Raw genomic sequence first — 26,355 nt, 5'->3', positions numbered from 1 at the left:
ACTTTTAATACAAGTGTAAATTAAAAATTTATAACACCCCCGACGATCCAAAGTATCTGAGTTTTCCAAAACATCATTTTCAAATAAATAATTATGTATTTAGGCAACGTCCATCTTGACAGCTTGACATTTGTCTATTGACATAATATTATGAACCTAACGGTTATCTAACCTTCTTTTCTACAAGAAAACTAGAAAAGAGCTGATAACTCTTAAATGGCTGAACCAATTTTTTTAGATTATAGCTAAGAACACTCTCGATCAAGCCACCTTTCAAACAAAAAAAACTAAATTAAAATCGGTTCATTCGTTTAGGCGCTACGATGCCACAGACAGATACACAGATACACAGATACACAGACACACAGATACACACGTCAAACTTATAACACCCCTCTTTTTGGGTCGGGGGTTAAAAATGGACAAACTATATAGCTCCGAGCCGGCCGGTTTGACTATACTGATCGTCTAACCGCGTTTCGTCTGACGCGGACGTTAGACAGTTCGACCGGTAGGGGTGTGAGTTCATCCGTGATTTGGTCAGCTGGCAGCTAAAAAAAAACAAGAAATCGGTCAAGTTTAAGTCGGATTCGCACACGAAGGGTTCCGTACCATCGTATATGAAATAATAATAATATGTAATAATTGTGCGTGCGTTCATCGTGTTTGTATTTATACACATATTCTGTTGTCTTTTTCTTTCTAAACTAAATTTAGTGACTGCATCTTTTTCTTTTTAATATTGCTAAAAGAGGACGGAACAATCAGGGAATCTTTAAAACAAGAGTGAATAGGCATCTTCTAGGTAAACGCGTCCCATCTTAGCTCACATCGTCACTTACCATCAGGTGTGATTGTGGTCATACGCTTGCATATAATGAATAAAAAAAATGGATGGAAAATGAATTTTGTGTTTAGAGGCTTTAAATTTTAGTGCACGCTACAAATTCAAACAATTGGCTCGCGACTGGCAGCTAAAGTCACGAGGCTTGACAGCTCTAAAGTAAATTTAAACTGTCAAACTGTGTCTGTCCTTTTCATATTACATTAATATTAATTTAATATGAAAAGGGAAAATATAAATATTTTTTTAATAAATTACAAAAAAAACACATTTCGAAATAGTTATTATTTGTTGTTATATATCGGCAATAGAAATACATAGACGTTTTATGAAAATTTCAGCTCTCTAACTCTAACGGTTCACGAGATACAGCCCGCTGACAGACAGACGGACGGACGGACCGCGGAGTCTTACTAATACTTAATAGGGTCCCGTTAGCACCCTTCGGGTACGGAACCCTGAAAATCGGTACTGATTTTTAATCTTAGGTTGAAATCTATAGAGCGCACTTTGACTTTGCTTAGACTTAAGTTTCAGTTAAAACGAGACAGATTTATGCCAGCGGTATAGCGCTGTCTCGTTTTAACAGTGTCTATACATCTCAGCCTGTTTGCCGTCTTACTTCAGGAGTCGTTTGCTCAGGTAAAGGTTTGCCTGTCAAGTTTTCCTCATTCGGCGGCTGAAAAAAAAAAACAAAACTTATACTTACTTTCATATCTGTGCTGTTTTTCCTTTTGCGGTACAAAATACCTCAAAAAGAAAAACAGCACAGATATTAGTTTCTAGAATATGTCTGCAAAATTTGATGGACTTTGGTTGCTTAATATTCAAATGAAATTGGAACTACGTTTTTATGAAGCGAGTGACGGAGAGACAGGAACAGAAAGTACCCTGTAGGTTTTCTTGACAGACACGACGGACGGACGGACAGACAGACAGACAACAAAGTGATCCTACAAGGGTTCCGTTTTCCTTTTAAGGTACAGAACCCTTAAAAGACTTTAATAAATGGGCACTTACCGAGTTTCGTCTTGATCTATGAGACTTTTTGTTTGACTTTTGTTCCTTTTCGTCACCTTCCCGCTGGAACGAAATAAGCAATATTCAAATTCAAATTCAAATTCAAAATATTTTTATTCAATTAGACTTTTACAAGTTCTTTTGAATCGTCAAAAGCATCTACCACTGGTTCGGAATGCCTTTCCTACCGAGAAGAACCAGCAAGAAACTCGCAACGACTATTGGCAACGATTCTCCTGTTTTTTTAACCTCCGACCCAAAAAGAGGGGTGTTATAATAAGTTTGATGTGTGTATCAGGGTATCTGTCTGTGGCATCGTAGCTCCTAAACTATAATGAACCGATTTTAATTTGGTGTTTTTTTTTTTTGTTTAAAAGGTGGCTCGATTGAGAGTGTTCTTAGCTCTAATCCAAGAAAATCGGTTCAGCCGTTTGAAAGTTATCAGCTGTTTTCTAGTTACTGTAACCTTCACTTGCCGGGGGTGTTATAAATGTTTAATTTACACTTGTTCTTAAACGGGTCTAACCGCGAAATTCAAATTTAATTTGGTTTTTCGCAATTTGTAAACTTGCTCATAGTACGACAAAGTAGGCTTATGCCATTCTAATAGTGCCAATCGACAGGTTCATATAAAAATCTTTACTTGAAAGTGTTCAGTTTAAGAAATTCCAAAAAATGTTATTATAGAACTAGATTAACTCTTGTATACATAATAATATATTCGGTAATAAATTAAATTACTTATTTTTAACTTTTTGGTGTTTGTGGTTATTGAAGTCGGTTTAAAAAAAAAAAAACACAATTTTTGTGGTCCCACTGCATTAAAATATGCTATGACTGGTTAAAACCTACTGATTACTAAGCTATTACACTGATCGCGAGCAATTTATTCTTATCCATTGAGGAGTTCTGTTCTCCATCTCTGAAAATATTCACCAGGTCTTCATCAAACTGAAATGGGACCACTTCTAAAGTATGACCTACCAAACAAACAAAAAGAATTATCAAAATCGGTTTATATTTGGCGGAGAAATCGCGTAACAAACATTAAAAAAAAAACATACAGTCAAATTGAGAACCTTCTCCCTTTTTTTGAAGTCGGTTAAAAATACGAGAGCTTTATTTACCCCGTAAGTATTTCATTTTCGCAATTACGGGTTTCCGTATTATCATACCCTGAAATACGGGGCAACCCGTAAAATACGGGGCATCAGGCAATCCTAATTCCAACGTTCACGGTTTCAACATAGGTTAATTATGTAGGTACGTACCTGCTTCTTACTATCGTTACTTTTCTCATCAGTCTCTTTTGAATTATTTTCGACGACAACGCGGATGGTCTAAAAAAAATGAAAGCATGTAAAAACCCAGTCAAGTGTATGTCGGATGCGCACGAAGGGTTTCGTACCATCCACCATCGTACAAGATATTTTATAAATCTAAGTCAACACTGCAAGTCAATGACAACAGCGCCATCTATATGTGATTTAGTAAACTAATTATATTCATGAACACATTATTCTATATCCACCGTGGAGGAGTACGTCCGCACACTCGCGCGGCGCATGTTTGCGCGCGCGGACAACGGACCGTACGAACACCTCCACGGCATCGCTCCACTCATCCCTCGACCGCCGACCGGGCGTCAACTACCTCGTGAGCTCCTGCGATCACCATCCCCGGCGCGGCACGCAGCCGACCCAAGCGACGACGATAACGACGACGCGAGATCCACCGGACATGACTCCGTCTCCGCGCTCGACAGCGAACTCAACGCCGTCGTGCGGAGACCAGCCCCGGACTGACTAACATCGGATATACAAAAAAAGTCCACTAGGGCCATAAGCCAAGATGGCGGGCCCTAGCCGGTGAAATCCCGGCTAAAAGTTCGACACCAGGGTACAAAGTTGCCCTGCGCCTCACCCGGGTAAGGAGGCCATGCCTCGAGGCCCGTACCCCCGCTTGGCCATTCCGACCAAACGGAGAAGACCCGCTCATCAACACATTATTCTAACGAAACGGCAGGAGCAGACATGCATCCGATTCTCTTAGATTGCTTTAATCTAGCTGGCTCCTATATATGGAAGATGTCTACTAGTCAAATCAGCGACTTTTTAACAAACGTCAAAACGCTCGCTTAGTATGGGAGCACGCATGAAATACACAGATGTGACGTCATACACAATTGACGTAACTTTTTAGTTAAATCGATAATTTATATGAACTTTGGTACAGAGACAGCTTGCGTCCCGGAAATTGACAAAGGCAACTTTTTATCCCAGAAAATCAAAGAGTTCCCACGGGAATTTTAAGAAACCTGAATCCACGTGGACGAAGCCACGGGCATCATATCGTATTGTATAATATATAAATATATTGTGGTAATAAGCGTAAATTCTAATAATAAATAGTATTTTGAAAGTGCGTACATAAGTACTTATATTAATCACTAACCTCGTTTTTTCCAGACTCCTCCTCAGAATCATTAAAGAGTGCTTCCAAACCGGCTCTCACTACTTTTTCGAGCTTTTCCGGGGATAAAAAACGTCGACTTCTGGGTTTGGGTTCGTCAATACTTCTTTTGTTACCCTGTACGTAGACCAGAACCAGATGATACAAGATTTAATAAAAAAAAGTTGAAAAAACTATAACCCGACTACGGAAAAAATAAGACAACTTGAACCCGACTTGGTACAAGTAAAATAAACTAAAAAGAAAGAAACAAGATTGTGCTTAGTGATATCATCGTCTTGATTGAGATTCAACACAAAGGCCGTGGTCGTGCGTTGTCGACAGCGTATTTCTTATCCTTGATTGACGGAATTCCCAGTGATTTTATTTGTCTACCAAATTAGAATATTTTATTTTTGCTGTCGACAACGCACGACCACGGCCTTTGTGTTGAATCTCAATCAAGACGATGATAGCACTAAGCACAATCTTGTTTCTTTCTTTTTAGTTTATTTTACTTGTACCAAGTCGGGTTCAAGTTGTCTTATTTTTTCCGTAGTCGGGTTATAGTTTTTTCAACTTTTTTTTATTTGAAACTTTTCCGTTTTAATAAGTCTATGATGCGACGATTAACTGAGGTCTCGTAAATAGGTATAATAAAATGGGATTTCTGTCGCTTGGTATATTTTAATGATAACTATATACTATATATTTAAATAATAAAAAGAATAATCAATTAATAGGGTGCAAGAACTGTATTCAACTACGTACTATATGAGAAATTCTGTGAGCTATGCGTTGTAAGCAGCTAGTGGCGCCATCTGTTATGTCTAATCGAAACGAATTTAATTATAGTAAAATGGGGTTTCTGTCGCTTGGTATATTTTAATACTAACTAAATTTATATTTATGAAATCAGAATTTTTTTCTCTTTCGTTGGACATCCCACTCGGCACAATAGCAACAAAAAAAAATTTGAGACCCTCACTTTTTTTGATGTAACTTCCGTCAGGCCGATTTTTTTCGTATAAAGTATAGCCTATGTCACCCGGGCCATTACAAAGAATCGATTGACACCTCATTCATCAAAATCGGCCCAGTAGTTTAGGCGCTACGGTGGAACACACAAAATCTGGATACAAACATACATACATATTTACATACATACATACATATATACATAGACTGCTAAAATCATAACCCTTCCTTTCGGCTTTGCCGTAGTTGGGTAAAAAAAAACGGCCAACTGCGAGTCAAACTCGCGCACTGAGGGTTTCGTACTCGGGTAATTTTTCCAACATTTTGCACGATAAATCAAAAACTAGTACACATAAAAAAAAAAAAACCTGTTTTAGGTTTGGCCCTTTCATATGATACCCCACTTGGTATAGCTATCTTATTTTAAAAATTGAAACACATTTTAATTTTTTTTTAATAATGTAACCACAAATTCGGGGTTTTCAGATTTATTCCTGTACTTGTGCTATAAGACCTATCTATCTGCCAAATTTCATGATTCTAGGTCAACGGGAAGTACCCTGAAGGGTTCTTCTTGACATACAGACAGACAGACAGACAGACAACAAAGTGATCCTATAAGGGTTCCGTTTTTCCTTTTGAGGTACGGAACCCTAAAAAAGCATTTCAAGTGTGAGTTCGACTCGCACACGAAGGGTTCCTTACCATTGCACAAGATATACGTATCTAACACTGCAAGTTAATGTGATTTGGAAATTAATTTTTTCGTGAAAAAATTTTCCTTTCTTTTGTGAAGTAGCCACTTTCAGATTTTTCCTTTATTTGTGCCGTTAGACCTACCTGCTTTCCTGATTCTTGGTCTACGGGAAGTACGCTATAGATTTTGTTGGCAGACACGACAGACGGACGGACAGACAGAACAAAGTGGCCCTATAAGGGTTCCTTTGTACGGAATACCTCAAAAGGAAAAAACCCAGCAAATGCGAGTGGGGTTTCGCTCTTTTTGGGTTGTGTTTTATGAACAACTTGAGTGTATGAAATATTTCATTTCCGAGCAACTATCAGCAACAAAGCGTGTAAGAAAAACTCAAATTTTTTTCGTTAGTTTTGGTCACAGCTTACGAACTACTTTGGGAATTGTTTTCAATATTCATTGTATTAATACCTACAGCATATAATATGGTATATAATATTCAAATTTCATATTTCAATTTCAAGGTATGTGTTTAATAAAGTACCATACCCCTTCCAGGTTAGCCCGCTTCCATCTTAGACTGCATCCTCACTGGTGAGATTGCAGTCAAGGGCTAACTTAACCTCATAGCTCAACGGTTATAGGAGCGGACTGAAATCCGAAAGGTCGGCGGTTCAAACCCCACCCGTTGTGCTATTGTCGTACCCACTCCTAGCACAAGCTTAAGAGGGGTCTTTCCGTCACTCGCTTCATACAAATGTAGTTCCAATTTCATTTGAATATTAAGCAACCAAAGTCCATGAAATTTTGCAGACATATTCTAGAAACTAATATCTATGCCTGTGGTTTTCCAGATTTCTGTTGAAATATTCGGTTTCAAAATTACGCGGTCTTAAAAATTTATATACATATCTTTGAGCCCCTGTAATTTTAAAACTACATATTTTTAGAAAAATCTAAAACACCACAGACACAGATCTTAGTTTCCAGAATATGTCTGCAAAATTTCATGGACATTGGTTGTTTAATATTCAAATGAAATTGGAACTACGATTGTATGAAGCGAGTGACGGAGAGAGCCCTGTTAACGCTTAGTTGGAGGGGTAAGGGGAATGTTAGTTATGATTAAAATGACTAATATTCTTTAAAAAAAAACTTGTATCAGAATAAATTAAAAAAAACTAACCTTTAACACGGACTTCTCTGCATTACCAAATAACTTGTCCAGGAAGAAACGACGGCCATCCTGTGCATAGACCGGATAGTCACAAAATTAAAAAAATTAAAAACACCACTGCATAGGCATATTGGATTTTTTTGAATTATATCTAGTGTCACTCGGGAATCGGGATAGTCATCATTATCATCACTGTCAACCGACAGACGCCCACTGCTGGGCACAGGTCTCTTGTTGGGACCTCCACACCCCACGGTCTTGCATTGCCTGAATCCAGCAGTTCTCTGCAACTCCTACTGGAGGGTCTTCCAAGGCTACGCTTTAGAATAGAATAGAATAGATTTTATTCAAATAAACTTTTGGCACGTAGCGATGGCAAGAGACCAGACGGTATGACTCTGGTTCCGTGGAAACAAGGAAGGTCGCTTGTATGGGATGCCACGTGTGTTGATACACTGGCGCTGTCTCACATACAGGTGACCTCCGTGGCGGCCGGAACGACAGCCACTAAGGCAGAAAGGGCCAAGAGGCGCAAATATGAAAATATAGAAAATAATTTCATATTTGTGCCTTTTGGGGTGGAGACCATGGGTTCGTAGGGCGAGAATGCCAGATTATTTTTTAAGGACCTGTCATCCCGTCTCGTGGACTCCACGGGTGACCGGAGGTCTGGCAGTTACCTTGGTCAGGATATTAGTCTGGTCATTCAACGAGGTAATGTAGCCTAGTGCGTACGTCGTTAGTAATCAGGCTTGGCTTCGTGCATCGAGCATTTATTGATTGATTGCAGAAGCGACATCTGCTTGTGAATGTGGCATCCGCTACACCTACTTAAATGACTAGGATGATACCCGCGGGAACACGCGCGCACACACACACACAGACTTTCGCCTTAATAATATTAGTGTGAAGTGTGGTACTCACCGGTGGTCCTTGATCCCGATCTCCGAGGTTAGTTCCTCGTCTCTCGGCTAATGTTTCTTCGCCATCTTCGCCATCGTTAGGTAATATTTGCATATGTTCAAGTCCTTTTTGTAGCACTGTGCCTACGTTTTCCAATATTTCATTCGCTTCAGGTGGATCCTAAAACCAAAGGAAATAAAAACCGGTTAGTGTGAGTCGGACTCACAAACGAATGGTTGAACGAATGAATGAACATACTTTTTTTTTCTTTCTTTAAATCTGGCTTTACTCTGATTAGCCAATGTCAAGTTCGTGATATTTTCAAGTTATTGAATTTATACAAGTATGGACTCCGTCTGCGTCGGCGCCCGCCGACATACGCGCGGCGCCCCTTTAGAGCGCTTCCCAGTCAGTTCCACCACCAAAAAATACCAACTAACACAAAAACCAGCCACTCAAAAAAAAAAAAAAAAACACTCCAAACAAGCACAGCACGCGCGCCAGCAAACGCCATCGCAGACGAAGTCCGAACATACTTTTATATACAGAAAAAACACATACACAAAGCAAAACAAAATCTTTAATCCTTACTAATATTATAAATGCGAAAGTGTGTCTGTCTGTCTGTCTGCTACCTTTTCACGGCCCAACAGGTTAATGGTTAACCGATTCTGACGAAAGGTACAGAGGTAGCTTGCATCCCAGAAACTGACATAGGCAACTTTTCATCCCGGAAAATCAAAGAGTTCCTACGGGATTTTTAATACAGCTAAATCCACGCGGACGAAGTCGCGGGCATCATCTAGTAAATAATATAGGATTCCGCAATCCGCACTATCAAATCAAATCAAAATATTTTTTATTGGATTCAACTTTTATGAGTAATTTTGAATCCGAACTAGTGGTAGATAAAAACCGGCCAAGTGCGAGTCAGACTCGCGCACCGAGGGTTCCGTAATCGGGTATTTTTTCAACATTTTGCCCAATAAATCAAAACTATTATGCATAAAAAAAATAAAAGTTGAAAAAACTATAACCCGACTACGGAAAAATGAGAAAACTTGAACCCGACTTAGTAGTAAAATAAACTAAAAAGAAAGAAACAAGATAGGTGCTTAGTGCTGTCATCGTCTTGAGTAAGATTCAATACAAATGCCGTGGTCGTGCGTTGTCGTAGTATCAGGTTAGAATTTTTTTCATCCAAATCTACCTCGAAGGGAGTAAAATAGGGGTTTAAAGTTTGTATGAAAGTCCTAGGTTTTTTAATTTAGGGACACGAAAATGGGCAATTAGGTTGTTAACTACTGAAGCAGGGCATTGGCCGCACGGGAAACCTTAATCTCTCGGGAAATCAGCAATTCTACGCAGACGAAGTCGCGGGCAACAGCTAGTATCTTATACCTATCTATGAATCTTACCGCTTGCCTCCTTCCTTCAAGCTCGTCTCCTTCAACGTTGGCTTCCAACTCCTCGAGTCCTTGCCCTACCGCTTGTCCCAACTCTTCCAGTATAGAGATCAACTCGCCTTCAGACAGGTCATCCTTAAACAAATAAAGTTGAAAAATAAAACCCGAAAATTGTTTGTCTGTCGCTTCGCATACTTTAATGTTGTTGTAGGTACATTTATATTCATGAGCTCAAAATTGTCTCCTTTTTCATTTGACACCCCACTCGATACAATAGCAAAAAAATTTTTTGGAGACCTCCACTTTTTTGGTGTAACATCCGTTAGGTCAATTATTTTCGTATAAAATATAGCCTATGTCACCTGAACCTTTACAACGAATCAATCGACACCTCATTCATCAAAATCGGCTCAGTAGTTTAGACACTACGGTGGAACACACAGAATCTGGATACAAATAAACGTACCTTTTTAAAAAAAAAATTATTATCTCTTTTGACACAACAAAAAAACCACTCCGGTCTACTATTGATTCGCGTCATTCCTTCCAATAAATCAATAGGTTATAGTGCTTCCATAAATCCTACTAATATTAGATAGAGATAGATATGCACAAAAGTTTGCATGCACATCGTCCAGTGGACCGGAATTCTATCGGACATCCAAAGTCAAAGTCAAAGTCATTTATTCAAATTGGGTACTATTGTACACTTTCTGATTGTCAAACAATGATGTACTGGTGATAATTAATTACGTAAACGTTAACTTAAAGCTAAGTGGGTTCCAAACGCGCCCAAGTCTGAAGAGAGCCCACAACAAACTCAGTCGGGTATTCTTTTTAACCAACTTCAAAAAGGAGGAGGTTCTCAATTCGTCGGAATCTTTTTTTTTTAATATGTGCTCCCCGATTACTCAAAGACGCCTAGGCCGATTTGGAAGTTTTTTTGGTTTGAAAGGATATACTTTGCAGGTGGTCCCATTTTAGTTTGGTGAAGATCTGATGACTATCTTCGGAGATAGAGAACAGAACTCCTCAACGAATAAGAGTAAATTGCTCACGATCGGTGTAATGGCTTAGTAAACAGTAGCCAGCTTTAACCAGGTAAGGCATATTTTAGTACAGTGGGACCACTTAATGTTGTGAAAAAAAATTTTGAAAAAAAATTAAAAACCGACTTCAATAACCACAAACACTAAAAAGTAAAAAATATTTATTTGTTTCTACACGTGTATTTGTGTACGAAGTCGGGCGAGCTTCGTGCTTTAATTTATAATTAAATGTGGGATCTTACCTGTAATTGCCTCCTTCTTAGAGGGATCAATTGTCCAATAGACGACACGATAGACGACACGCCGCCCACCACGTGCACAAGATTACTGCCTAGGGTTTTCATAATCTAAAACAACAAGTAATATAATTAATAAAATGAACTAGTGTAAATTAAAAAATTATAACACCCCCGACAAGTGAAGTTTACAGTAACTAGAAAAGAGCTGAAAACTTTCAAACGGCTGAACCGATTTTCTTGGATTATAGCTAAGAACACTCTCGATCAAGCCACCTTTCAAACAAAAAAAACTAAATTAAAATCGGTTCTTTAGTTTAGGAGCTACAATTCCACAGACAGATACACAGATACACACGTCAAACTTATAATACCCCTCTTTTTGGGTCGGGGGTTAAAAAATAATAAAATTATTTTGAACAAGATAAAGTTAAAAACTAACACCCGACTGCGAACGCTGAAATATTAGAGTAAAATTGTTTTATGTCACTTGCTATATAGCCCAGTCATATTAGGTAAAAAAAGGGGTCAACCTCGGAATGAAAGATAATAAGCTCTAAATAGGTATAAAACCTTTGTTTTGTCGTTCTAAATGTTGTCTCAAAAGTCATAAATGCTATCGTGTCAGCGTCTTAGATATTGAAAGACAAAGGTCATAAAAATCGTTTTTTCACGAATATCTCGGTTCCTATTGCTTAAATGAGATTTGCACTTATTACAAGAGTTGTAGAATATAAAATTTTCTACAACTTTTGTCTGAACTTTTCTTTCATACGGTCACCCGTTTTTGGGGTAGAGCGCGTAGAGTGCGCAGCGCTCAGTCATATAAGTATGGACTAATGCAAGGTCTATGCTAATTGGATAAGTGTTAATGCTGTATTGCATAAAATCGATTTGTAAATAAGCCACTAAAGTACCTAAAGGATAAACACTGGTAATTGTGGGATATTCCTAAGAGATAGACATATCCCATCGCAGACTTTTTTGTAGCCCTTTTTAAGGTCTACAATACTGTACATTATTTCGATCTATCTCGTACGTTTCAGCCAGCGTTTACAATGTAAGCGCAAAAAAATGTGTTTATTTACAACAAACCTCTCAAATTATCAGCGTATCTATACTAATAAATAAAATTGGAGTGTCTGTCTGTAATTTCGAAATAACTACCGCATATTAAGGTCATATGGTTATTTTAACGATACCATAACTGAATCACACGTTTTCAAAACTTTGTTTCATTTTATATACTATGTAGTGATAAATTGAAATCAACATTTCTCGGTTGCTTATTGCTAATACTATCTTATGTAAGTAAACATTTTTAGATTTTTTCACGCTTGCTGTAAAATACCTTGTTACTTACCGGAGCAAACTTATCAATTAAGTTTCCTACATCGTTTTTTCCAAACAAATCAGTCCCGATGCCTCTACGACCTCTGGCACTCCTCCTACCAGCACTTCTCTGAAAAGTATTCAGTGTAAGTCTAAATATATAAGTGAAGAGTTAAGAGGGGTCTCTCCGTCACTCGCTCCATACAAACGTAGTTCCAATTTCATTTGAATATTAAGCAACCAATCAGTGTTAGTCTAAATACATAAGTGTGTAACGAATATTTACATAGCAGCCGTTACGCCGCTCGTTCGAATACTTTCTCACTCACACAACACTGTCTGCGCCGTTCTACGATACGTCATCGATGCACCGCCCACGCCGAAGCGGGGATCCGCGTATATATTATAAGAGCGAGCTTGACACCGCGACAATCAGGCTCAACCTAACCGCCGTCCAGCAAAAGAAAGCAACGCAGTCCTCTAGGATCAGGCAGGGGGGGGTAAAAGCTGGGACACACCAAACGCGTATGCAGCACGTAAGCGTAGACGTAGCGCGTACCAGGACGTTGTAATGTATGGAACTGTATGAGATATGACATACCGCTTGCGTGACGTGAACGTTCGCGTAGACGTAATGCGTGCTGTCATGTCTATGGATTCACGCGCGTCACTACGCGCGTGGTCACGTGTACGTGCTTGGTGTGAATCGGCCTTAAGGAACGCGATAGCCACGCAGTTCCAATACCTCTAGCGTAGACTCACGTCATTTTGTGAACTGTGCATATATTATATTTTAAGTTTGTGTAAGGGAAGAATATAGTGAATACCAACTTTACGTGTGTTTACTTTCACCTCCCCTACAAGTGAAGAATTAAAGTTACCAACCAACTTACACTTGCCGCACGTTGGGCACCACCGTAAGTTGGTTGATAACTTTAATTCACAGATGTTATTGACAACGTTTATTTAACATGGTTCGACTATCATTAAACGAGAAAATAATTCTAAAACAATAATTGTTCTAAAGAGATGCGCACACAACGTTCAAACCACCGGCCTAAGACCACAGACAACAGAGCTGTCAAAAGCGAGGGAGCCGTAGATGTTCCGATACGCGTTACATTTTTTTTTATTCTCATTAGCCGGGTCACTAATGCGACCATGTGGCTCTCGTGGGTCTAGACTATATTATTGCAATACTTAAAACTATATCCAAATACTTATTTAAGGACTATTTCTACGACTTATGTTACTCCAGACTATCGGTCGCGATCAGTGTAATGGCTTAGTAAATAGTAGGATTTTAACTGGGCATAGCATATTATAGTATAGTGGGGCCACTAAAAATTGTGACAAAAAAAAACAAAAGAAATTCAAAAGACGTGATCCTATAAGGGTCCCTTTAAGACATTGCTAGTTAGGGAGCGTGGAACCTGCATGCCTGAGAGTTCTCCACAACACTCTCAAAGATGTGTGAAGTCTGCCAATCCGCACAGGGCCAGCGTAGCAGGGCCTAAGTCCTTCCTTCCATATTCGGGCCCTGAGACCTGTGCTCAGTAGTAAGCCAGCGATGGCTTGATAGAACAGAATAGATTTTTATTCAAATAAACTTTTATCTATATCTTACATCTATGAATCTTACCGCTTTCCTCCTTTCTTCAAGCTCGCCCCCTCCATCGTCAATTAATAACATATTCTCGAGTACTTCCGATACCGTGTCTCCTAAATTTTCAAATTCAGCGATCAACTCGCCTTCATCCTAAAACAAATAAAGTTGAAAACTGAAACCCGACTGCGATCGTCTTAATAAACGCTGAAATACTATAGTAAAATTGTTTGCCTGTCGCTTGGCATATTTTAATGTTGTTGTACATTTATATTCATGAGCTCAAAATTTTCTCCTCTTTCATTTGACATCCCCCTCGATACAATAGCAAAAAAACTTTTGGAGACCTCCCCTTTTTGGTGTAACATCCGTTAGGTCATTTTTTTCGTATAAAATATAGCCTATGTCACCCGGATCTTTACAACGAATCAATCCACACCTCATTTATCAAAATCGGCCCTGTAGTTTAGACACTACGGTGGAACACACATCTAGCATTAAATGTTTAAGTAGTCTATTTTGACACAATATAAAAACCACTCAGGTTTACTATTGATGCGCGTCATTCCGTCCATTAATCAATAGGTTATAGTGCTTCCATAAATCCATACTAATATTATAAATGCGAAAGTGTGTCTGTCTGTCTGTCTGCTACCTTTTCACGGTGCCAGGTAAGGCATATTTTAATACAGTGGGGCCATTTAAAGTTGTGATATAAAAAAAACCCGACTTCAATAACCACACACACTAAAAAGTAAAAAATAAACTTTTTGTTTCTACACGTGTATGTGTGTACGAAGTCGGGCGAGCTTCTTGCTTTAATTATTTCTAGTTAAATGTAGGATCTCACCTGTAATTGCCTCCGTCTTAGAGGGATAAAGCTTCCAAAAGTCGACACGATAGACCGCAGGCCGCCCACCACCTCCATAACACTACTACCTAGAGATGTAAGAACCTAAAACAACAAGTAAGATATAATTAATGAAATAAACAAGTGTAAATTAAAAATTTATAACACCCCCGACAAGTGGAGGTTACAGTAACTACAAAAGAGCTGATAACATTCAAACGGCTGAACCGATTTTCTTGGATTATAGCTAAGAACACTCTCGATCAAGCCACCTTTCAAACATAAAAAAACTTAATTAAAATCGGTTCATTAATTTAGGAGCTACGATGCCACAAACAGATACACAGGTACACATGTCAAACTTATAACATCCCTTTTTTGGGTCGGGGGTTAAAAAATAGTAAAATTATTTTAACAAGATAAAGTTGAAAACTAAAACCCGACTGCGAACGCTGAAATATTGGAGTAAAATTGTTTTATGTCACTTGCTATATAGCCCAGTCATATTAGTTAAAAAAAGGGGTCATCCTCGGAATGAAAGATAGTAAACTCTAAATTGGTATAAAACCCTTATAATTCTAAATGTTGTCTCAAAAGTCACAAATGCTATCGTGTCAGCGTCTTAAGATAATGAAGGTCAAAGGTCACAAAAATCGTTTTTTCACGAATATCTCGGTTCCTATTGCTTAAAAGAGATTTGCATTTATTATAAAAATTGTAGAATTTTCTACAACTTTTGTTTGAACTTTTCTTTCATAAGGTCATCCGTTTTTGGGGTAGAGCGCGAAGAGTGCGCAGCGCTCAGTCATATAAGCTTGTGATATAAGTATGGACTAATGCAAGGTCTATGCTAATAGGATAAGTGTTAATGCTGTATTGCATAAATCGATTTGTAAATAAGTCATTAAAGTACCTAAAGGATAAACACTGGTAATTGTGGGATATTCCTAAGAGATAGACATAACCCATCGCAGACTTTTTTGTAGACCTTTTTAAGGTCTACAATACTGTACTACATTATTTCGATCTATCTCGTACGGTTCAGCCAACGTTTACACTGTAAGCGCAAAAAAATGTTTATTTACAACAAACCTCTCAAATTATTATCAGCGTATTTTTTATACATATAAACCTTCCTCCTGAACCACGCTATCCACTTAAAACCGCATCAAAATCCTTTGCGTAGTTTTAAAGATCTAAGCTTACATAGAGACAGACACAGCAGGAAGCAACTTTGTTTCATTTTATGTACTATGTAGTGATTTATTGAAATTAAGAGGGCTCTCTCCGTCACTCGTTTCATACAAACGTAGTTCCAATTTCATTTGAATATTAAGCAACCAAAGTCCATGAAATTTTTCAGACATATTCTAGAAACTAATATCTATGTCTGTGGTTTTCCAGATTTCTGTTAAAATATTCGGTTTCAAAGTTACGTGGTCTTAATAATTTTCATACAAATCTTTGAGCCCCTGTAATTTTAAAACTACATATTTTTAGAAAAATCTAAAACACCACAGACACAGATATTAGTTTCTAGAATATGTCTGCAAAATTTCATGGACTTTGGTTGCTTAGTATTCAAATGAAATTGGAACTACGATTGTATGAAACGAGTGACGGAGAGAGCCCTGTTAACATTTTTCGGTTGCTTATTGCTAATATTATCTTGTGTAAGTAAACATTTTTAGATTTTTTCACGCTTGCTGTAAAATACCTTGTTACTTACCGGAGCAAACTTATCAATTATGTTTCCTACATTGTTTTTTCCAAACAAATCAGTCCCAATGCCTCTACGTCCTCTGGCACTCCTCCTACCAGCACTTCTCTGAAAAGTATTCAGTGTAAGTCTAAATATATAAGTGAAGAATTAAGAGGGGTCTCTCCGTCACTCGCTCCATACAAACGTAGTTCCAATTTCATTTGAATATTAAGCAACCAAAGTCCATGAAATTTTGCAGACATAATATCTATGCCTGTGGTTTTCCAGATTTCTGTTAAAATATTCGGTTTCAAAGTTACGCGGTCTTAAAAATTCACATACAAATCTTTGAGCCTCTGTAATTTTAAAACTACATAGTTATTTAAAAAAAAAAACTAAAACACCACAGGCACAGATATTAGTTTCTAGAATATGTCTGCAAAATTTCATGGACTTTGGTTGCTTAGTATTCAAATGAAATTGGAACTACGATTGTATGGAGTAAGTGACAGAGAGCCCTGTTAAAGTTACCAACCAACTTACACTGGCCCCACTTTGGGCACCACTGTACGTTGGTTGATAACTTTAATTCACAGATGTTATTGACAACGTTTATCTAAAATGGTTCAACTATCATTAAACGAGAAAAAAATTTTAACACAATAGTTATTCTAAAGAGATGCGCACACAACGTTCAGCTTAGTAAACAGTAGGGTCTTAACTGGGCATAGCATATTACAGTACAGTGGGGCCACTAAAAACTGTGAAAAAAAATAAAATTACTTCCGACTTCAAAACTTTCAATTTTTGAAGTCTGAATTGAAATTCCGACTTCAAAAACCACAAACACTAAAAAGTAAATAGTAGATTGTATCATAAGGGAGCAAAATAATATTGTTACGGCGAATGCGCTTTTTTGAATCCAGAGCGAAGAGAGGGATTGTAGAAACCCGAGCGTAGCGAAGGATTCTTTAGTACAATCCTTTGAAAGTACATCACCCGAGCCAAAAATATTTTGCGCCCGAGTTTTCGAGTTTTCGAGAGTTGAGAGTTGTGAAAAGTAGAGTGCAAAAATATTTTGCACTCTACTTTTCATCCCCCTCTATGAGGAAAAAAGGCGCCTCATATTTTATTGTATCTAATATTATTATTTAATAAAACATAGAGTAACAAGTAATTTGAAATTAAATAGTACAAATCTAATAATTAAACAGCTTAAAACTTTTATTTACACTTGCAAAACAAAACCATGAATTTCTAACAAATCGTGAAACAAGTGTAAATTAAAAATTTATAACACCCCCGACGATCCAAAGTATCTGAGTTTTCCAAAACATCATTTTCAAATAAATAATTATGTATTTAGGCAACGTCCATCTTGACAGCTTGACATTTGTCAATTGACATAATATTATGAACCTAACGGTTATCTAACCTTCTTTTCTACAAGAAAACTAGAAAAGAGCTGATAACTCTTAAACGGCTGAACCAATATTTTTAGATTATAGCTAAGAACACTCTCGATCAAGCCACCTTTCAAACAAAAAAAACTAAATTAAAATCAGTTCATTCGTTTAGGCGCTACGATGCCACAGACAGATACACAGATACACAGATACACAAATACACAGATACACAGATACACAGACACACAGATACACAGATACACACGTCAAACTTATAACACCCCTCTTTTTGGGTTGGGGGTTAAATAGACGAAAACGTGGGCTGTAGTTCGCGCGTTTTTAATTTGATTTCTTTTTTTTAGGGTTCCGTACCTCAAAAGGAAAAACGGAACCCTTATAGGATCACTTTGTTGTCTGTCTGTCTGTCTGTTAGTCAGTCAGTCAGTCAGTCAGTCAGTCAGTCAGCCAGTCAGCCAGCCAGCAGTCAGTCAGCCAGCCAGCCAGTCAGTCAGTCAGATAGTCAGTCAGACAGTCAGTCAGTCAGACAGTCAGTCAGTTCAAACAATATTTGTGTTTGATTTCTTTGGCGCTGAACACTAAGATGGTTCAAATTCAAAAAGTATAACTGCGCCGCAATTATCTTTTCCGCGCACTTATTACTCATTAAAGAAAACACCACCTTTGGGTGCACTTAAAGGCGAACCAAGTCGTTCTTTTCGAATAGATGGGATGAAAAATAAATAATATTTTTTTTTGTTTCTACACGTGTAATGTATGTATGAAGTCGGGCAAGCTTCACACTTTAGCACACAGCTTTAGATTTCTAGTTTCTTTTATTATGCTCGCTCGACTTCATACAATTTTTGCTTTTTACTTTTTAGTGAAGGTATGTGGTTTTTGCAGTCGGTTTTATTTTTCTTTTTATTTCAGTTTAAACAATAGAAACCGCTATGATATGGAACGGCGCCGTTCCGGCATCAGTTTTCCCTCCCACCTTTAACTTTGTTGATTGTCTGTCTGTCCCTCTGTCGTGTCTGTCAAAAAAACCTATAGGATACTTCCCGTTGACTTATAGGGTACTTCCCGTAGAATTATGAAATTTGGCAGGTAGGTAGCTCTTATAGCACAGTAAAGGATAAATCAGAAAACCGTGAATTTGTGGTTACATGATTAAAACAAAAATTAAAATGTGTTTCAACTTTCAGAGTAAGATAACTATACTAAGTGGGGTGTCATATGAAAGGGCTTTAACTGTACATTCTGAAACAGATTTTTATTTATTTTTATGCATAACGGTTTATCATTTATTGTGCAAAATGTCGGAAAAAATATCCGAGTACGGAACCCTCGGTGCGCGAGTCTGACTCGCACTTGGCCGTTTTTTCCTAAAATTTTACGTCACCATAGCCATATTGACATATTATCGTCATCAGGATAATATCATTAGCAGCATCATACCGAGGATTCCCTTACTATATATAGTAGTTCAAGTATTCGGGTTGTCAACTTTGCCATTGGAATAGAATAGAATATATTTTTATTCAAAAAAACTTTGACAAATGCTTTTGAATCTTAGTATGTTATGAATGTGTATGTCTTGAATAAAGTATTTAAAATTTTTGTCTGTCTGTTTGAAAGGGCCAATCTTCGGAGGAGGATTCTTCTAGAGGAAACTTTGCGACATTGTTACATAAAAAAAAATTTTGATTCCAACTCTTCAATCCTGATGCTGCAGGGGTTGACCACCAAAGCTGATGGGGTTTAAAAACTGTCGGTAATAATTCATATTGGAGTTACCTATACCAAGTAAAGACTTTGTCGTTGACCTCGAGGACCCAACTCCTCAACCCTGATGCTATAAGGCATTGCATTCCTAAATCCTGGTGATTTTTAAAGGATCATCAATTTAATTGTTTTTACAAAAGTTACAGAGACACCTTGCATCTCGGGGACGGGCTATTACGTTTATTCCTGGAAAATCAAAAGTTTCCACGGGACTTTTTAAAACCTAAATCCACGTGGGCGAATCTGCGGGCATCATCTATTCCTAAATAACAATTACCTTTCCTCCCTTTGCTTTGCCTCCAGTTTTCCCTCCAGGTTTCCCCCCACCACCTCCAGTTTTCCCTCCAGGTTTCCCCCCACCACCTCCAGTTTTCCCTCCAGGTTTTCCCCTACCACCTCCAGTTTTCCCTGCATGTTTCCCCCAACCGCCTCCAGTTTTCGCTCCAGGTTTCCCCCCACCACATCCAGTTTTCGCTCCAGGTTTCCTCCCACCCCCTCCAGTTTCCCCCCCAGGGTTCCCCCCACCACTTCCAGTTTTCCCCCCAGGGTTCCTCCCACCACCTCCAGTTTTCCCCCCAGGGTTCCCCCCACCACCTCCAGTTTTGCCTCCCAGGTTCCCCCGCCCACCTCCAGTTTTCCCTCCAAGAATCTTCCCACCACCTCCAGTTTTCCCTCCAGGGTTCCCCCCCACCACCTCCAGTTTTCCCTCCACCACCTCCAGTTTTCCCTCCAGGGTTCCCCCCACCACCTCCAGTTTTCCCTCCAGGGTTCCCCCCACCACCTCCAGTTTTCCCTCCAGGGTTCCCCCTACCACCTCCAGTTTTCCCTCCGGAGTTCCCCCCACCAACTCCAGTTTCCCCTCCAGGGTTACCCCCACCACCTCCAGTTTTCCCTCCAGGGTTCCTCCCACCACCTCCAGTTTTCTCTCCAGGGTTCCCCCCACCACCTCCAGTTTTCCCTTCTGGGTTCCCCCTACCACCTCCAGTTTTCCCTCCGGAGTTCCCCCCACCAACTCCAGTTTCCCCTCCAGGGTTACCCCCACCACCTCCAGTTTTCCCTCCAGGGTTACCCCCACCACCTCCAGTTTTCCCTCCAGGGTTCCTCCCACCACCTCCAGTTTTCCCTCCAGGGTTCCCCCTACCACCTCCAGTTTTCCCTCCAGAGTTCTCGCCACCTTCTCCAGTTTTCCCTCCAGGTTTACCCCCACCACCTCCAGTTTTCCCTTCAGAGTTCCCTTCACCACCTCCAATTTTCCCTCCAGGGTTACCCCCACCACCTCCAGTTTTCCCTCCAGGGTTCCTCCCACCACCTCTAGTTTTCCCTCCAGGGTTCCCCCCACCACCTCCAGTTTTCCCTCCTTTGCCTCCAGTAGGAATCCCTTTACCAGTAAGTCCTAGGATTCTCACAAGAAGTGTCAGCATGTTCTCATTATCGAACATACGACGCCTATGCAGACGATCTACAAGAGGTTCGTCCTGAAAATCATACTAATATTATTATTATTTATTTTTATTATTAATAAATAATTATTGCTAACATTATTAATTTTATTAATCTTATAAATATTTACATTTTATATTCTTAGCGCCCTTAAGTCTTGTCGACTTGTTTGGGCGCTGCACATTCCTCTATGTATATTAAATCAATGAATACGGATGAGACAACTACACAGAACAATCACAATATGTCGGTAAGAATATAAAATAAATGAATGGTAGGGTACCTACTTGGTTGCACAGTGCACGAACATTAGGTATTTTGTGGCGCTCGGCACCAAAGCACGGTAATATTATGTATCAGTATTCCAACTTCATACAAACGGACGAAACGCGAGCTATACCTACGCACCTCGATGTCGGCAGGCGCTCGACACGCAGACAGTCGCGACTGTGCCGCAGTGACGAACGGGCGGTGTTTTGTTTTTCTAACAATAACCGCGCGAATTTTTCGTTGTATGTGAAACCCGATCAAAGAAGCCACAATTTCAGCTCAGAATGTTGGTATTTAAGGTACCGGAACTACAATAAGATTAATTTGCAAATTTTTTGATTGTACCCAGCGATGATTTTGTAGAATATATAGAAAAAATGGAGAAAATATTCCAAACTTCATTTAAAACCAAATATATAAATTGTAAAGTAGCTATAGGTATCTATAACCAATTAAAAGATATCCATTTTTCTCCATCTTGTCCATGTTTCCCAAAACAATTTTTAATTAAAAGCTTTATACTAGAATGCGGATTTTTTAAACTTTAAAATTTAATAATTCGTAACGTTCGTTTAATTTCCTACGTCTCAGTCGAGGCGCAAATATTTTTCGGTCTCAAATGTATAAGACCGATTTGTTATTCAATCATAAACATGGTTTTTTAATTAAATCTACCAATCAAAAAACAACACGCATTTTTATTGAACATTTCCTATGCAATTCACAAAGTATTTTATTTGTTTATATAAAAAAAGTATATTTACAATCACAAAACTAGATGGAAACACAAAGTAGGCAAGTGTAATTAAACTGCTGGAGGCGGGCAGCCCTACCGCATGTTTACGTTCCGCGCAACTGTAGGTATCTATTTCAAAAATACGGCCGAGTTAAAATACTGTATAGATAATATTACCGTGACCAAAGTGATGCTAGCCAACTCGTTCCGACTCATTCATTATATCTAAACTAATAAATATAATTGAAATGTCTGTCTGTAAATTCGAAATAACTACCTCATATTAAGGTGGAAGCGATGGGCCTGCCCGCGAAATTCAAATTTAATTTGGTTTTCCGCAATTTGTAAATTAATACGACAATGTAGGCTTATGGTATTTTAGTTGCGACAATGGCAGTATTATACTCACAGGTTTGTATAAAAATCTTTACTTGAAAGGGTCCAGTTTAAGAAATTAATTCTAGTATCGATTATTCTCACAAAATATTAGTCGGTACTGGAAATAATTTCTTAAACTGAACCTTGTCAAGTAAAGATTTTTATATAAAACTGTGAGGATAATATTGCCATTGTCGCAACTAAAATACCATAAGCCTACGTTGTCGTATTAATTTACAAATTGCGAAAAACCAAATTAAATTTGAATTTCGCGGGCAGGCCCATCGCTTCCACCTTAATATGATACTAGTTATTTCGAATTTACAGACAGACATTTCAATTTTATTTATTAGTATAGATATAGATTTATATGGAAATGTATATTATTTAAAACACGGTAGGTATAGTGTAGAAACAAAAATTAATTTTACTTTTTAGTGTTTGTGGCTATTGAAGTCGGTTTTCATTTATCTTTTGAAAAAAAATTATTTCACAACTTTTAGTGGCCCCACTGTACTTATTAAAATATCACACACAGTGGTTAAAACCTACTGTTTACTAAACCATTACACCGATAGCGAGCAATTTACTCTTATCCGTTGAGGAGATATGTTCTCTATCTCCGAAGGTATTCGACAGATCTTAACCTACCAAACAAAAAAAATATCAAAATCGGTACGTATTTGGCGGAGTAATCGCGTAACAAACATACAAAAAGAACATACCGTCGAACTGAGAACCTCCTCCTTTTTTTGAAGTCGGTTATAAAATTCTGTAAGTACTTATATGAAATCTCATGAAACTTCCGATTCGGACGATTCGTGTGCAAAGTTTCATAAGATTTCGTATACTTAAAGAATTCTAAAATTCCTTTCGTTCGACTAGGTATAAGTGTGCGTTCACTTTAAGGCGCACTAAACGGGTCTAACCCCGAAGTTCAAATGTAATTTGGGTTTTCGCAATTTGTAAATTAATACGACAAAGTAGGCTATAGGCTTATGGCAATCTAATTCCGCCAATGGCAGTATTATCTTCACAGGATTACATAGAAATCTTCACTTGAAAGTGTTCAGTTTAAGAAATTAGTCAAAATAATGAGTTTAACATGAGTTACTCACAAACTAGTCGATATTATAACTAATTTCTTAAACTGAATCTTTTCAGGTACAGATTTTTATACATGTATAAACCTGTGAGAATGATACTGCCATTGGCGCAATTAAAATGCCATAAGCCTACTTTGTCGTTTTGTATAAAACCAAATTTTTGAATTTCGCGGGCAGACCCGTGTCATAACTAGGTCTGATTGCAGCCAAGGGCTAGTCTGCATTCCGAACCAGTGGTAAATTATTTTGACGATTCAAAAGCACTTGTAAAAGTCTACTTGAATAAAAATCTACCTATTCTATTCTATTCTGGAAATTAAAAAAAAAACTCACCGCTTGCCTTCTTCCTGTATCCTCGTCGATAGTTGCTAACTCCTCGAGTCCTTCCCCCACCACTTTATCTGACTCTTCCAATATTCCAACCAACTGCTCATCTGGCTCCTAAAACAAAAGAAAAATAACCGGTCAAGTGCGAGTCAGAGTCGTACACGAAGGGTTCCGTACCATCCACAGATTTAGAAATGCATTTTTTTTTTAAACTAGATAGACTAGGGCTTGGCTGCAATCAGACCTGCTAGCAAGTGATGATGCCTAAGATGGAGCGCGCTTGCCTAGAAGCTGCCTATTCACTCTTGACTTGAAGGTACCCATATTATAGGTGGAAGGGAAAACTGATGCCGGAAGGGCGTTCCATATCCTAGCGGTTCGGATAAGAAAAGAGGAAGCAAATCGCTTCGTACTTCGCCTTAGTATATAATATATTTAGAGTTCTGTGGTAGTTGGTACCATCATACACGATATAATAATATATATATCACTTTTATGTGCATCACTTCAAGTTAATTACGATCAGTGCCATCTATGATGTGATTTAGTAACTGATTAGTACTTGTGCGTGATCACATTTTTTTTTGTGATGTAACCACAAATTCACAGTTTTCGAATTTTTCTTTTACTCGTGCTATATTATATAAGACATTGCTACCTGCCACATTCATGATTCTAGGTCAACGGGCAGTATCCTATTCGACAGAGACGATAGGCAGACATCGGAATAACATACGGAACCCTAAAAATTGTGGATTGTCAAACATGTCTTCACGGCCCATCAGTTTACCCGATTTTGACGAATACAGAGATATCCAACCCAGAAACCTATTTAAGTTCCTTTTTGTCCCAGAAAATCAAAGTTCACACGGAATTTTAAAAAACTAAGTCCACAAACAAAGTTGCGAGACCAGCTAGTTATAAAATAGGTGATAGACTAGTGGTTAGGACGTTGGGCTTATTTTTGGGAGGTCGGAGGTTCGATCCCGGGCACGCATCTCTAACTGTTCGGAGTACCAACCATTCAGGTCATACCATTTCAAGCAATGAAATATCACTTGCTGTAACGGCAACGGAAAACATCGTGATGAAACCTGCAAGCCTGAAAGTTCTCCATAATGTTCTCAAAGGTTTTTTTAACTGAGATACAAGTTAGCCCTTGACTGCTACCTCACATGATGGTAAGTGATGATGCAGTCTAAGATGGAATTGGGCTAATCCTGAAGGGGTATGGCGGTTTTTATTAAACCCACTAGCTATAAGATTAATCGCTTGGCGACATGGCTTTGCCGGTAGGGTGGTAACTAGCCACGACCGAAGCCTCCCACCAGACAAAGTCTGACAGTATGCGAAGTCTGCCAATCCACACTGGGCCAGCGTGACAGATTATGGCCTAAGCCGCCGGCGATGGATTGATCACGATGATAACGATCACGTAACTTATCAAAGAGCAAGAGCAAGCTGGCTTTCGCTCGGGATTCGGCACTATAGACCATATACCTACACGTGATGGAACAACCATGAATGAATTCAATAAACCTCTATATATCGCCTTCGTAGACTATACGAAGGCATTCGATAGTGTTTCACATGAGTCCATCTGGAAAGCCCTAAAAACATGTAATATTAACAAGAAATATATTGATATATTGAAAAATACATATAAAAATAGTAAAAGTAGAGTGAAATTTGAATTCTGCGGAGAGGAAATAAGCATCTGCCGAGGTGTTAGACAGGGGGATCCAATTTCCCCAAAACTATGTATAGCAGTTTTGGAGAATGTCATCAAAAAAATTGATTGGAATCATGAGGGAGTCAATATTTCTGGACAATATTTGAGTCACTTAAGGTTTGCAGATGATATAGCACTTTTTGCCGAATGTAGCAATAAACTCGAAAAAATGATAAATTTGCTAGATACGAAAATTATAAAAAAAAACTTGCCTGGGCCGAAGTAGCAGCAATGAGGACACATATGCAGGCAAATACACCGAGCACCTTCATTTTGACTTCCACAACAGAAACACCACAGCATAAAACACATTATATACCCCTTTATAAATGGCGCGTAAATAATTATGTAGGTGGGTATTAATTTTTTTCCATTTAGATATATCATTGCATGGTTAAAATTATTATTTTTATACAATTTTCATCCACACTTATCACACAAATATTATAAAGGCGAAAGTTTGTGTGTATGTCTGTATGTTTGTTATTCGCGTCTGGAATCGCTTTCCTACCAAAAGAGCACCAGCAAGAAACTCGGCATATATCAATATTATTTTTTACTATTTTTTTATTCAGTATACAGGGTGTTTGGTAATTAGTATATAATGACGACACGTACCCATGCTACTTTGATCTGATAAATACAATGCTGAAGTAAAATGACGAAATAAAATTATAAAAATTTCCATAAGTGTATAATTAGTTAATTACCTACCGTTCTTTTAAATCAGTTTGATTCATAGATTCTTCAAATATCAGTAAAAAGGATATGCCGTTAAAAGTCAACAGACAGACACACTTTCGCATTTGTAAAACTAGCTGTTGCAAGTTACTTCGTTCGCGTGGATATAGGTTTATTAAAATCCCGTGGGAAATCATTGATTTTCCGGAATAAAATGTTGCCTATGTGTTAATCCAGGGTATAATC

At 38.3% G+C, this 26,355-nt stretch overlaps 1 protein-coding gene and 1 long non-coding RNA gene across 3 annotated transcripts; both read right to left on the bottom strand.

Moving 5' to 3' along the window:
- Nucleotides 1-421: 421 nt before the first annotated feature.
- On the bottom strand, nucleotides 422-25,743 carry LOC123878127. 2 transcript variants are annotated; one of them, XM_045925222.1, is made up of 15 exons: nucleotides 25,641-25,743; nucleotides 23,703-23,810; nucleotides 16,276-16,374; nucleotides 14,547-14,651; nucleotides 13,733-13,849; nucleotides 12,122-12,220; nucleotides 10,765-10,869; nucleotides 9,486-9,608; nucleotides 8,089-8,247; nucleotides 7,174-7,233; nucleotides 4,319-4,453; nucleotides 3,136-3,204; nucleotides 1,865-1,927; nucleotides 1,467-1,523; nucleotides 422-551 (listed from the first exon to the last, which is right to left on the bottom strand). In XM_045925222.1, the coding sequence occupies exons 1-15, from the start codon at nucleotides 25,698-25,700 to the stop codon at nucleotides 456-458; spliced, it is 1,455 nt and encodes a 484-aa protein (XP_045781178.1). In that variant the 5' UTR covers nucleotides 25,701-25,743; the 3' UTR covers nucleotides 422-455. The 2 variants fall into 2 exon arrangements, with proteins under 2 accessions (XP_045781178.1, XP_045781179.1); XM_045925223.1 differs by lacking the exon at nucleotides 3,136-3,204.
- LOC123878139 lies at nucleotides 20,332-20,720 on the bottom strand. The gene is made up of 4 exons (XR_006798763.1): nucleotides 20,707-20,720; nucleotides 20,518-20,595; nucleotides 20,419-20,430; nucleotides 20,332-20,364 (listed from the first exon to the last, which is right to left on the bottom strand). It is a non-coding gene; the product is annotated as an uncharacterized LOC123878139 (long non-coding RNA).
- Nucleotides 25,744-26,355: the final 612 nt, after the last annotated feature.

The sequence above is a fragment of the Maniola jurtina genome, chromosome 25 (assembly GCF_905333055.1).
Source record: "Maniola jurtina chromosome 25, ilManJurt1.1, whole genome shotgun sequence".
Taxonomy (NCBI): Eukaryota; Metazoa; Arthropoda; class Insecta; order Lepidoptera; family Nymphalidae; genus Maniola; species Maniola jurtina.
Note: the sequence above shows the minus strand (reverse complement) of the source record. Positions and strands in the feature narration are given on the sequence as shown.

Excerpts from the sequence above, each read along its gene's own strand:
- LOC123878127 (XM_045925222.1), bottom strand. The coding sequence starts at position 25,700 with ATGAAGGTGCTCGGTGTATTTGCCTGCATATGTGTCCTCATTGCTGCT. Across the intron at positions 23,811-25,640 it reads TTGCTGCTACTTCGGCCCAG|GAGCCAGATGAGCAGTTGGT; the intron begins GCAAGTTTTTTT and ends CTTTTGTTTTAG. Across the intron at positions 9,609-10,764 it reads TAAGAAGGAGGCAATTACAG|GATGACCTGTCTGAAGGCGA; the intron begins GTAAGATCCCAC and ends TATTTGTTTAAG.